General features: G+C 30.2%; 1 protein-coding gene and 1 pseudogene across 1 annotated transcript; both read right to left on the reverse strand.

Moving 5' to 3' along the window:
* Positions 1–2880: 2880 nt before the first annotated feature.
* LOC109009423 lies at positions 2881–5211 on the reverse strand (annotated as a pseudogene).
* Positions 5212–6834: 1623 nt separating this feature from the next.
* On the reverse strand, positions 6835–8236 carry LOC109009540 (acetyl-CoA-benzylalcohol acetyltransferase-like). The gene has a single exon (XM_018990054.2). The coding sequence runs from the start codon at positions 8205–8207 to the stop codon at positions 6897–6899; it is 1311 nt and encodes a 436-aa protein (XP_018845599.1). The 5' UTR covers positions 8208–8236; the 3' UTR covers positions 6835–6896.
* Between the last annotated feature and the right edge of the window lie 6713 nt (positions 8237–14949).

A 14949-nucleotide genomic window follows, 5' to 3' on the forward strand; every position in this document is an offset into this window, starting at 1 on the left:
GGTTATTCCATTAAATAGTTGCATATTGGCATAGCAAATTTTTGTTAATGGAAAATCTTTATTTAGTTTTGTTCTGCCACTTGCCTATTTAACTTGTTCCACTTTTGAAGTGGCATGTTTAGTTGAGTGGGTTCCATCTTCACTCACAAATTAAACACTTTCGAAATGTCAGCAACTAGAACCATTAACAACAATTTATTTGAACAATCAGCAAAAGGTTCTGGTTCAAAGGCCAATATGTTCTCACTCATATATACTTTGTCCTCACCAAGTTCCTAAACTAACAAAACATAGAAGAAATACATTCTGCTGCAATCTTATATCAAAGATTGTGAAAACAAACTGCAATATAAGAAGTAGCAGCCAATCCACGAATATAATGTAAATGGAAACAAACCATCTTTAAGAAAATATTATATTGCACTTTACATATCAAAAATCACATATCTGGTTTACCCCCTTTACAGACAAGAAAATATTACATTTCCAAAAATATTACACTTCAAGAAAATAATCCTTCGTGTATACGGAAAGCATAAATCCTTTGCACGCCCATATCTGATTTCACAAACATATATACGCATAATGCTCGCTCGTATCTGGTTTATACCTGTGCCAACAATTCAAAAGTCAAATAACTAAACTTAACACTAACTAACATCTTGAAAAAATCAAATAAAATGTTATTAGTTATACATGTACCAACAAAGGAAAAATAAAATGCTAACTAAACATAAGACATGCTAATTGAACATATTTTCACTAGCTAATGAAAATCTAGATATGCTAGAAGATACATTTTAATCACCAAAAGTAAAAGCAAATGAAGCGTTCAGGTCTAAAGATTATATGACTTTCTCCTGGGGATGAAAAGTATAAATTCATTATCATGGGGGCCACATCCAAATGAGGCCTTAGACTAATCACCATCTCAAAAGTAACATCCAAATGAGGCCTTAGAGAAGTTGGAAATGAAGAGTACGAATATCTTGGTTTATTTTTTCAGCCTATATAGTTTTTCAAGTCCAACTTTTTCAAGACCATAGCATATGGCTTAATCACATTCAGATTTATTTTATTTCATAAATCAATTTTAAAATGGATAAAGTTAACTAATTTTGTTGGTGAAATGATGTTCCTTTGACCAATATAGCAGACCTTAGCAAGCAGAACATGTTTACGGGGGGCTGGCATTTTGGTAACTAAATCTTGGTTTGATTTAATATTTAATTAGCTACACAATTTCAGTTGTTATCAACAAGCAAAAAACCAGTGAATGGAATACAACATCAGCAAACCAAAAACCAGTGAATGGTATATAACATCAACAACCCAAAAACCAAAATCAGGAACCAAAAAACACAGTTGATGCGTTGTGTGGCATGGTATACGAAATTTATGCGTGCTATGAACAGTTGATGCCATTCTCGGATGATAAAACACCCAAAAAGTCAACAACCAAAAAACCCACAAAACACAGATCAAACAAATACAAAATCGCAGATCCATTAAACACAAAAACACACAATATGAGTAATGCTAGAAATGGAGAGATACTAGGAGACGAAAATAGAAAAATAAAAACCCTTATACTTTCATTTCTTACCCTTGTTGGCGGAGCTAGACGCTGCTGGAAGTAGATGACGGATGGTGATGATTTCAGCAGCAAGAATGCGAGTGGAGGGGTGAAGCCGTGCGAGAATGGTGAAGCTGGAGGTTGAGTAGATTATTTGAAAAAAAAACCATCTTCAAACTTTTGTTAATCTTGTCGGCGGAGCCACACGGTACCGAAAGTAGATAAAGGACAATGATGACAGTAAGAATGCGGGTAGAGGAGTGAGGCCGGCGTAAGGAAAACGAGCTGGGGGGTGGGGGTTGAGAACGCGGGGGAGAACAATTTGGGGGGATGTAATTGAATTGAATTTGGATCCCTCCACAAATCAAAACTTACGTTTCATATTTTTTAAACAAAATAAATAAATAAATGTCACGTAGGTTTGGCGTGCGGAGGTTGAGGAATAGTAGGGGGTTGTATAGAAGAACTCTTTGCTATATTTATAGAAATATAAATAAAATATAAGGTATATTTTGAAGTTTTAAAAATTCTGGGTGGCCATGGCGCCCCTAGTCATGAATCATGATAACGTAGGTGCGCCGCTGGTTTTAATGACAATTGACTTTGGAAGGCCGGGTACTTCCATCAATCGCAGTACTTATCACTTAATTATCACTTGTACCTTACCAAAGTTAGATTAATCACTTATATTTATCTTATCATTTATTATGACAAATGATTTTTTTGTTTGTAATTAAGGTTTTGTGAATTTAAATAATAATTTAGTGAAAATTACGTAAAGATATTGAAGCAGCGAGATAGCATGATACAAGCATAAACTGGTAAAGGTTTGAACAAAATTATTAAACTAGCTAGCATCGATATAAATACCGAAAAATCAGCATGTCTTCAGGACGGAAGTACTACTACACTTAACATGAATGTTCTTTCGATCATGAGGCGACAATGGTGATGCCCAAAACATAAACAGACATTGAAATTAATGATTGCTTCAATTCATTTCAATATAACGGTGATGAGTACTGATCATGAGTACGATACCTCATGTGCTTGGCCATGAAAACAAATACACATGACATGTTGGAAGGAATTGAAGCAACCAAATTTGGGGAAGCAGTACTTAGATTTGGGAGGCAAAGGCCATAACGTCTAGATGATTTTGAAACAATACCATGTTTTTCTCATCCTAGTTTACCCATGCCTCAATTCCATCACCATCTTTGGTGTCTAACATATATATATATGAACTAATTCCACGGGTGTACGTACACTGCTCGCCCAAGCAGGTTTTCCCCAACCAAAATTTACTTCATATACAAAGGGAACCAACACCAACTACCAAATAAATACACATCGGTTCCACCTCTTTCAGCTTCTTCAGAGACCTCTCTCATGGAATTAGTCACTATGGAAAACAACTCGTCCCCATTTTTTGGTTTCATGCAGTCGGCCACTGCATTCTGTATTGCATCAATAACCAAACTTGCCAATTCGTGCAACTCCAACTTGCTCTCGCTGTCTCCGCCAGATCTGGTATTGACAAAGATATCTTTCCGCGTAAGTCCACCGAATGATTCATGATAGAGGTTCTCAGGTGTGTTGGGTGTTGCTCTTTGGAGTCCCACATTCGGTGGGAAATGAGCAAGAGGCAAGGCTCAGGGCCTATAAAATGAGGCTTAGCCTTCTTGGTTAAGTATTTCAGTCATAAGCTTAGCTAGTAATTTGTGACTCTAAGAATATTCTTCTGTTAACTTTTTTTTGTGAAAGAGAAAGATATGAGAGTTAAAATTTTGTTAGTGAAAAAATTAAGCTATGTCCCGTCTTTGGAATAAAGAGAAAAATTATGTGATTGAAACAATTTTTCATATAGTGAATTTTCTTTTTTGAATTTGATAGTTTTTTTTTCTGATTTTGAGAGTTTTTCACGTAAATTATTGTATTATTTTTATTTCTCTATTTTTCTTGATATTCCTTTAAAAGGTGGATCATAGGAAGTGAATTTGAAAGGTCCAAATTTCCAACAAGGTGCCCATGTCTAGCTTGAGTGACACCAATTAAAGCCTTCCATATAAGCGCTGTGACCGCCACTACTCGTGAAGGTTGGCGTTTTGTTGTAGAATCACCGGCGCCACCTTCTGCAATGGTTTTTAGAGTTGCTATTGTTTCACCTCTGAACACGAACCTTCCCTTGGTGTTAGCTCTTCTTATGGGACGTCGCAAACTGCAGCATGCATGTATATTCTCTCTTGGTGGGAAGAAAGAAGCCAGGTCAAATATTGGAGTACTACGAATCACATTATTGATCCCTCCTACAGTCCTACACTGCATGTTGTAGCCCAAGCACTTATGAATGCACTGGCCGTGAATCCATCGACTATCTTGTGTAAAGCGCATAGCCCAATGGCTAGCCCACCACAATCGAACAACGTTGACCTGAACAATTAACAAAGGAGTAGTTGGCGAGTCTGATATTCCACAATATTGTACAAGATTATCCAACATCTGGGGTTTGATTTCTCCATCCAGAAGTTAAGCAACCTGACCACTTACTTGGGCGTTCAAGTATTTGTTAGGGTGAACATCAAATATTATAGCGTCAATGTGTAAATTAAATTAATAATCTAGTTATAAATATAAACTCTCAAGCAAGACACAAGAATTTTTACGTAGAAAATCCTCCAATGCAAAGAGAAAAATCACAGAACTTAGTCCAGTTAAACTTCCACTATCAACGATAATAAGGTTACAGATTGTCTTCTATAGAACAATATTTAGAGGCTACCAATACATCAAGAATATTTATATTCTTGGTTCAACACAAAAACATCACCACATATAGAAAACCACAAGGGTGACAAGAAAAACTTCACCAAGTGAGTATTTGTAGAGGATAGATGAAAATGGATCTCAACGATCGGCACTAGTCAAAATGAAGCCGTCGACATCATGAACAACATAGTGAAATTTCATCAAAATCCAACCACGGATGATCTCTCAAATGTTTGGTGGAAATGTGAGGAAAAAAAAAGAAGAGAAAAACTTCATACACTGACGGCTCTCTCTCCTGTCTATTCCTCTTCTCGTCTATTACTCTTCTCACTTTTTTTCTTTTTTGCGCAGGTATGTCACTTTCAGCCGCCACTCTCATTTACATATAAAAAAATACTAATATGTCGTCTGAGTTTATCCCCTCACTTTAACTATTCATATATTTAATTTTTTTTAATTAATGATTAAGAAAGTGACTACTCTTATATATGTGTGTGTGTGTGACAAGCAAAATTACTAGTATGTCATTATAATAATTTCCCTCGCATGGAAGGACCCACCACAACAGTATTCTACCCCGTCATCATTACAGTCAACTAGTTGACTATCTTTGACGTATCTTCCAGCTAGGGGATAATAGAGGGTTAAGATTCATTCCTCCAAAAGCTTCCTCCTATGATCACCATTAATTTCATGATCTCCACTGGCATGGTAGTACAGAATATACGGGTGGTGTATATAGGAGGGTTAATTTGATCTAGCGATGATAATTTCAAACTCCGAAGAGCAGGTGGAGTTGGATTTGCTGGTTTGATCAACTTTTTGGATAGGATTTGAACCTTCATATTCAACTTTTGATCAGACATGATCTTGTAGCAGATCGATAGGTTTAATCGAGATCTATGCTCTCTGTGATTGGCTTGAATAAACCAATTGCATTTGATTGGAACTATATGAACAAATTACAGCCAATATCGGAATCGCTGCATGGTGCATGTTATTTTATTCCACCCGCAAATATAAAACTACCTCATGAACTAACAGCAAAGGGATCGTATCAACTTGTCAATGTCGATCCGCTTTATAATAGGCCTCATCAATGAAGTTATTAACGTGAGAATATATATTTATTATATAATATATCCATAATATTCTAGTATGTGTGATAATATTATAACTTATTGTCTATCATATTTAATTTATTGTATAAAATAATTAGTATAATTGATTTATTGTATTTCCATTATTTCTCTAATCTCATAATCATTCATCTATAAATAGTGGCAGATGTTATATATGCATTCAATAACAATTGATATTAATAAAGATGTAATCCTCAAATCTCTTCCCTTCCCTCTTCTCTATCTCATTTTTTATTTTATTATATTTTCTACGATTAAAAAGCAAATAGCGTGGACTGGGAAGACAGTTTGAAGACAAGCTTTGGGTTTTCTAAGGACCTGTGTGTTACTTATGTTTTATAATTATGTTTAATATTTATATTTAGTATTTATTTTAATACTTATGATTAAGAAATATCTAGATAGTGAAAGTTAGTAGAAAAAAAAAAAAAAAAAAAAGAGTTAATTGGAGCTCCATCTGGGCTAGTCATCGGGATGGTAGCCATTCGATTTGGTCATCTGGATGGTAGCCATTCGATTTGGGTATCGGGTGGCCACTCGATCTGGGCTATCCAGAACCGCCCAAGGGGAGGTGATCAGTACTGTTAGTCACCCCATAGATTCGATTTTTTTTATTATGTATTTATTTTATTTTTAATATTTTAATTGAAGGAGTGAAAATAGCTAGGTTGAGATGAAAGAGCAAAAAAAAAACACAAATAAGTGACACGTTTTTAGATTTTATATATTTAAGAATGAAATTAATGAGAATTAATGTTTAGACTTATTGGAAAAACTTTCAAAAAGTCTTGCATCCGTACGAGGCTGACTTAGTCGGCCTTGTTTAGATTTAGAAATGAGTTGACATGATTTTAGATTAGTTGAATAAAATATTGTTAGAATATTATTTTTAATATTATTATTGTTTTAGAATTTAAAAAAGATAAACGGTTTATTATATTTTGTATGAAAATTTGAGAAATTTTTAATTATGAAATGAGATGAGTTAGAGTTGAGAATCCAAACGGCATCTTAATTAGATGAACCAACTCACGAACTAATAAGCTAAGAAAAGTTCGGTCTCATTATTTCGTCAAAGAATCCAACATGCATAAATTGAGGCATAAAGAAAATCATACATAGACTCAAATTAATTTATTCAGACTAACGACTCAATACATGCTTGATATAGCTAATTTACATTTAAGCAAGCTCAGATCGACCATAATAGATCTGGAATATGGTGATCGAGCTCTTTATTGTAATATATATGAATAATGCAGCATTAAATAACTTGGTAAAAACACACCATGATATATATATATATATATATATATATATATTTATATAATATATCATGATCTCGTACATCATGATCTAGCAGCCGGATCTGTGGACATGCATTTATTGAATTGATGTCGGGTGATACATTAGGTTTGGGATGCAAAGGCGATAATGTCGGGATGATCCTGAAACAGGAGCATGTTTTTTTCATCCAAGTGCATCCATGCCTCCACTCCATCACCATCTTTGGTGTCTACCAGATAAACAATTTCCACGGGTACACGTGTAGTGCTCACCCAAATAGGTTTTCCCCAACCGAAATCTGTTTCATAGAAAGGCAACCGGCACCAGCTAAAGAACATATAGACATCAGTCTCACCTTTTTCATATTCCTCACAAACCTCTCTCAAGGAATCACTCACCATGGAACATAAATCGTTCCCGTTTTTTGGTTTGAGGCAACTGGCCACCGCATCCCTCATTGCATCATTAACCAAACCCACCAACGCATGCAACTCTATCAACTTCTTGTCGCAGCTCTCTCCACCAAATCGAGCAAATGCATTCCTACATAGGTTTCCGCTAGAGTTCTCCGATATTGGCAGAGCTGTCTTTCCACGCATGTTCACTAAATGACTCAGGATTGAAGGTCTCGAGCGCCCATGTCTAGCTTGAGACACGCCAATTAGAGCCTTCCATAAGAGTGCCGTGACCACCGCTACCCGTGAAGGTTGGCGTTTCGGCGTTGTAGAATCACAGGCGTCGACACCTTTGGCAGTGGCTTTTAGGCTTGCTACTGCTGCCTTGTTGAACACGAACCTTCTCGTGATGTCAGCTCTTCTATAAGTTTGGTGCAGTGCAGCAGGCACATTTTCTCTTGGTGGGAAGAAAGAAGCCAGGTCAAATATTGGATGACTAATGTCATCGATTCCACCTACACGACATGCAGTAGCCCACGAGTTAAAGAATGCAGTGCCTGTGAATCCGTCGGTTATCCTGTGTGCACACCGAATCCCAACGGCTAGCCCTCCACAATTGAACATGTTAACCTGAACAATTATCAAAGGAGTAGTCGCCGATTCCAATATTCCATACGGGATAAAATTGGTCAACAGCTCCATGTTGACTTCTCCTGTCAAAAGTTGAGCAAGCTTGCCATCTACTTGGGCTTCCAAGTATTCAACCCCTTGATCATTACAGTCAATCAGTTGTCTTTCTTTGATGTATCGCCCAGCTAGCGGGTAATAGAGGGTTAAGATTTCTGACAGTGATTTCTCCAAAAGCTTCCTCGTTTTATCATTTTCATACCCATTGGCTGGGTAATATAGAACAGATGGCACGTGTGTTGGAGGGCTAAGCTGATCTATGGATGATATTTGCAAACTCCGAAGGTGGGGTGGAGTTGGATTTGCAGGTTTGATAAACTTTTTGGATAGGATTTGAACCTTCATATTCATCTTTGACACTTGATCTTACAGTAGATGACTATAGGTAGACTTGGTTTTACGTGAATGGCTTTAATAAATTCATTTTGAAACGATCGACTATATATAGATAAAAAAGGCACTGTACGTAGGGGTGGAATTTCAGCCCTCTCCACAAGAAATAATTACGAAAGATAAATATTTCGACTATAAAGAAATTACATAAAAGTGATAAGTTTAGAATATAAACACATCTCATTTTATTATTATAATTTTTTTAAATTTTAACACAAAATATAATAAACAATTCAATTTTTTCAAATTTTAAAATATTAATAATATTAAAAAATAATATTCTAACAATATTTTATCATCTCAACTCAATTCAACTCATTTCAATATTTAAACGTAGTATAAACTGATATAGTTTGATATAGTACGTCAGATTATAAAATTATTTTTATTTTAAAATAAATCTAATTAATCACATAAAATCACGTTAATTTATAAATTTATTTTTATATATTCTATTTATATGTATATAGTACTTCTCATTCAAAAATCCCTTTCCTCCAAAGAGCAAGTGCTGCATGTACGTGGCCTTTGCTACTTGCAAACGATGTCGGCTACCATGTTAACCAGTCAATTACACCAAAGACGTCGTCAGCACTTACTTCCTAACTACCATTTGTTTTTGTATATAAACCCAATCTTCTTCCTCATTAATTATTATTATTATTTTTTTAACTCTGGGGCTAGCTTGGCAAATCCAAAGATTACACAAATTAATCACCCTGGACTAGTTCATGCATGTTACCAAAAGTACTCGACGTCCCTGCGAGTCCTCTCAATTAATGATTAAAAATAAAATTAACTCTCTACGTATCCCAATTGAGATCCACGGTACTTAGAAAATGGCCGTAAGCATGGCGTGAATGGACCAGAATGTCTACGGGCTAGCTAATTAGTTGTCAAAGCTTGAATTTAAGGTTCCTGATGTCAATAGCTTGACCAACGACAATAACGTCGGTGTAGCTAGCTCAGTTTAATATACTAATTTATACAGCTCAATTGGCAATTCTTAGGGTGAGTTTGGCAACCAAACTCATCTCAACTCATTTCAACTCATCATTACAATTTTTTTAAATTTTAATATAAAATATAATAAACAATTTAATTTTTTTAAATTCTAAAATAATAATAATATTAAAAAATAATATTCTATCAATATTTTATCATCTCAACTCGACTCAACTCAACTCACTTCAACATCCAAACACACCCTTAGGGCATTCACGTCCGATTTCTTAAATTTTTTTTAAAATTTTAGTTAAAAATGACACTTCTTATAATTTTATTCTAAATTTTACTCATTTTTAAAAAACCTTCTACATTTCATTCCCTATCATTTCTCAATTCTATTAAAATAATATTCTTTTATTATTTCTTTATTATTTTTTTCTCTCACTTCCATTTACAAACTTAACTACTTAATATTTTTTCTTATATTTTGAACTATTACTATAGTGAATATTTTAAACAAAAATTTAAATTATTTTTTTACAGGTTTGATAATATTTTTAAAATTATTATTTTTATATTTTAGTAATTATTTTAATTATTTTAAAAATTATTATTTAAAACTATAATAAATATAGATATAAGAGAAAATGTAATTGATTAGAAAATGAATATATTTTATTTATTAGAATAAAATATTAATAAAAGATGATTTAAGGAACTACTGTTCATCCCCTAAACCAAAATCTTAAAATAAGGAATGGAATGGGAGGAGATTTTTGAGATTTTTTCTAAATTATTCCCTATAATTTAAGGATAACAGTGACATGAAAATACGAATGGAGATGCTCTTAAAGGTTAAGGTACTGTTTATATTTAAAAAGTATTTTATTTCATTTTATCTTATCTCATCATTATAATTTTTTTAAACTTTTATATAAAATATAAAAAATAATTTTTAACTTTTAACTTTTTCAAATCTTAAAATAATAATAATATTAAAAAATAATATCATAATAATATTTTATTTAATTTTTAATTTTTACCTCAACTTACCTCATCTTATCTCATAGATTCACCGTCCAAACCGAACCTAATAGCCTTCAGCTCGTACAAGGAAGAAGATAAAATTTTCGCAAGTGGGAAACAAAATGCGATGAATGAAAATAACATTTATTTGTTCTTTCTAAATGAAATTGATTGCTGCAAGGGAAGTCTTACACGGAATGTATTGTACGGGATGTTAATTTCTTTTTACCCCTAATTATGTATTGTTGATAGTCATGTAAGAATTGATTTGCCCGTCCTCTTCTTGAAAAAAAAAAAAAAAATTACTTGAACAATAAAAATAAATAAATAAATAAGACCAGCCACAAGTTTTAAATGCATAACTATATATAAAAAGAAAAATGCTAGGCTTCCGTTTGATTTGTCCGATCACTTTTTTTATTTTTTTTAGTTTTTTTATTTAATGATTAAGAAAATATTATTTAATAATATTATAAATTTTTTATTTTTTAAAAAATATTTAAAAATATTAAAAAAATTATGTGAAAAAAATCAAAAGATACTAAGTAAAAAAAATTAGAAAAAAAAAAAAGTGATTGGGCAAATCAAATGGGACGGGCTCCCTAACATTTTTCATATAAAAAAAGAAAAATACTATATTGACTCTTAATTTTGATACTTCATTTTGACACCTCTTATATTTTAATTTTTTTTATTTTTTTATTTAATAGTTAAAGAAATAATTATTAGTATATTAATTTTTTTATATTTTTTTAAAATGTTTAAAAATAATTAAAAATAAAAAATAAAAAGATAAATTTATATTAAACGTTACGCCGAGCGGTGATCAACCCAGCACTACTCTATAAAAAAAGAATCTGTTCACACATTTCCACAATAGCACCAACTTTTTTAAAATTAACTTGCGCCGACGCTTAAACTTGTATATATTATATTATTATTCTAAGTTTCTGTTTAAATTTAGAGATAATTTTATCTCATTTTATTGTTATAATTTTTTAAAATATTTATATAAAATATAATAAATAATTTAATTTTTAAAATTTTAAAATAATATTATTATTAAAAAATAATATTTTAATAATATTTTATTCAACTCATCTAAAATTATTTCATATCATCATATATTATCTTATTATACAAATCAGTTCTAAAAAAATTTAATTACACCAAAAGACGTCGTCAGCACTTACTTCCTAACTACCGTTTATTTGTCTATATATACCTAATCTTCTTTCTCATTATTATTATTATTTTTTTAACTCGGGCGCTAGCTTGGCAAATCAAAAATTACACAAATTAATCACCCTGGAGTTCATGCATGTTACCAAAAGTACTCGACGTCCCTGCAAGTCCTCTCAATTAATGATTAAGGTCATGTTTAGATTTAAGAAATATTTTATCGTATTTTATATCATCTTATTATTATAATTTTTTTTTAAATTTTTATATAAAACATAATAAATAATTTAATTTTTAAAATTTTTAAAATAATATTATTATTAAAAAATAATATTATAATAATATTTTATTTAACTTTTAATTTTTATATAATTTATTTTTTTTCAACTCACTATTCAAATTACAGCTACTCCTTCCACTCGTACGAGTAAGAAGATAAAATTTTCGCAAGTGGGAAACAAAATGTGATGAATGAGAATAGCATTTATTTGTTCTTTCAAAATGAAATTGATTGCTGCAAGGGAAGTCTTACACGGAACGTATTGTACGGGATGTTAATTTCTTTTTATCCCTAACTATACATTGTTGATAGCCATGTATGAATAGTAAAACAATTGCACATTGAACGATTAAAAAATAAATAAACCAGATATAAGTTTCAAATGCATAACTTTTGGATAATTTTTTTTTCTTTTTTAAGGACTGGGTTCAATTTAGATATAAGATAAAATGATTTTAAATAAAAGATGAAAGTTAAAAAAATATTATTAGAATATTATTTTTTAATATTATTATTATTTAAAAATTTAAAAAATTAAATTGAGATTTAAAAAAATTAAATTATTTATTATATTTTATATAAAAAATTTTAAAAAAATTTATAATAATAAAATAAAATAAGATAAAAAACTTTCCATTCGAGCCGTGGTAAAAACAATCCGTTCATACATTTCCACGATAGTACCAACTTTTTTATAATTAGCTTGCGCCGACGCTTATACTTGTATATATTATATTATTATTCTAAAGACAATTTTGCCACAAATTGAAAGCAGTCATTGTCCAAGTGACGTGACATTGTTATCAAGGCGGCTCAATGGTAAAGTTATTTAGATAATTGCCTGAGGCCCCATCTTATGCCAGTAACGTAACATTGTCATCAGGCCGATTCAATGACAAGGCTCTTTAGAGCATCATCAAAATTGAATGATAGGTAAATTTTAGTTAATATGTGTCAAAAAATCATCATATTAGATTGGACATTTTTATAAAATTTTAGACTTTTATTATAATTATTCTTTAAATTTGTAAGTGAATAGTAGGTTAATCAAATATTAAAATATTAAATTTTTATTTTTCTCATAAAATATATAGGTATTTTTTATAATTAAGAAATTTGGTTCAATTTATTATTATTAAATATAAAATGTAATAAAAATAAATAAATTAGTTAATATTAATTATTAATTTAATTATAATGATAAGTTAATGATAATATAATTATTATTAATATTAATATTTAATATTAATTTAATATTTAATAAATGTGATAAATATTAATTTAATTTAATTAGGGTGCCAATGAGATTTGATGATAATAAGAGATGAAGAAGGCTGAAATAATAATGGAGGATTAATAATTTGGAAATTATAAGAGGAAGAGGGAGAAACAGTTTTAGAATAAGTTGGTAATTTTAGAGAAACTAATAGTGAAAATGAATTATAAGAGGGTCTAATGTTTTGAGGTAATGTTTTGCGATAATATAGGAAATAGATATGAAATAAACTTCTTCATTAAAAGCATAATACTTACAAGGAGATTAATTCTCAAATGAGTTGAAGGTTGAAGACATTAAGAAAATAAGATTGAGAGATTTACAAAGTGAGGAGGACGGACAGGACTGGAACAGAGAGGCAGATCCCATTTGAGAATTAGTTTCCTTATAAGTATTATGTTTTTAATGAATAAGTTTATTTCTTCATACATATGGTCAGTTTTAGAATATTAATTATTAAGTTAATTATAATGATAAGTTAATGATAATATAACTATTTTTAATATTTAATATTTAATAAATGTGATAAATTTAATTTAATTGAATTAGAATATAATTATTATCAATATTAATATTTAATGTTAATTTAATATTTAATAAATGTAATAAATATTAATTTAATTTAATTAGAATATATTTATTATTAATATTAAATTGATAGAATTATAAAATGTGATACAAATAAATTAAATAAAAAAATTATTTAATTAATAATATTTAATTATTATATAGAGAGTAAATGACCAATCTCATGTGGAGATTAAATTCAAATGGAATAGACAAATACAAAAAAATATGATATTGACTAAATTTTGATTATGAATTTGACCAAACCAATGAGAATACTCTTAGGTTATTTAATATAATGAATTATTTATATTTTTAAATACAATTTTTAAATTTTTGTTAAATTAAAACACAAAGTTTGCATTAAGACCCGCCCCTATTGTCATGTGAATCCGTGTACATGGATTGGTCATAACCATTTTTTTTTTTTTAGTGGGGGAGAAGGGTTTTGAATTACAGACCTCTTAAAAATTATGTCAATCAAATCACATGTCTTTAACTCTCCTAACCACCTTGTATAATTGTTGCTATATTCATTAAGGAGACTGCGGAAAAAAAAAATTTATTCTTAGAAGAGGTTGACTGTTGGATATTGTATGCCATCTTTAGATCCTGCAAAGATTTTGTTTAGAGTATTAATATTGATTTTATTAAATTTACTTTTAAAATTTGATGAAAAGTACATATTTTACATAAATTCAAAATCTCATTATCCATAACCCCACATTAGATTAGTCATTAGATTTATCAAAATAATAATATCATATTCTTTTTTAATAATAATTTAATTTTTTTTTTCATATTTTACAATTATACTAACCATATATATATTAAAAATTTAATTTGATACTTAAATTATTGATACTAACAAGAGGGTCATTGCATGAATGATAGGAAATGTAAGAAATACATTTTATAATAAAATAATAGGAATAGAGAATAAATAGTAACTCTTCAAATATAGAGATGAAAGTGAAGATATTGTAGCTCAAAGCTTGAGTTTTGATGGTATACCGAATCTAATGCCAACATTTTAACCCCCAAATCATCAAATTTTGATCAAAACTCTATTTTGATGAGACCGATGTTGGTGCTCGTAGCGTTTAGTCCTGGGTAGATGGATGTCGCCCACCAACATAACCAAGTCTATCGTATAGAACTTCATTTAGATTAGAAAAATTTTATTCATCATCTTCACATTATTTATTATACATAATTTTTTTTTTCTTATTAAATATGTAGTGTATGAATGATAAATAGAAAAATTTAATTAATTTTAAAAAATAAAACCAAAAATAAAAATAAAAATAAGTGTTATATGTGGTGTGTGACCTGACATGATGAGTAACAAAACTCGATAGATTAATAAAAAAAATTATATTTACAATTTTAATTAAGAGATTGCTAGTGCAGCCTCATTA

Source organism: Juglans regia, chromosome 11, assembly GCF_001411555.2.
Source record: "Juglans regia cultivar Chandler chromosome 11, Walnut 2.0, whole genome shotgun sequence".
In the NCBI taxonomy this organism is placed as follows: domain Eukaryota; kingdom Viridiplantae; phylum Streptophyta; class Magnoliopsida; order Fagales; family Juglandaceae; genus Juglans; species Juglans regia.

Coding starts and splice junctions, on each gene's coding strand:
- LOC109009540 (XM_018990054.2), bottom strand. CDS start 8,207: ATGAATATGAAGGTTCAAATCCTATCCAAAAAGTTTATCAAACCTGCA.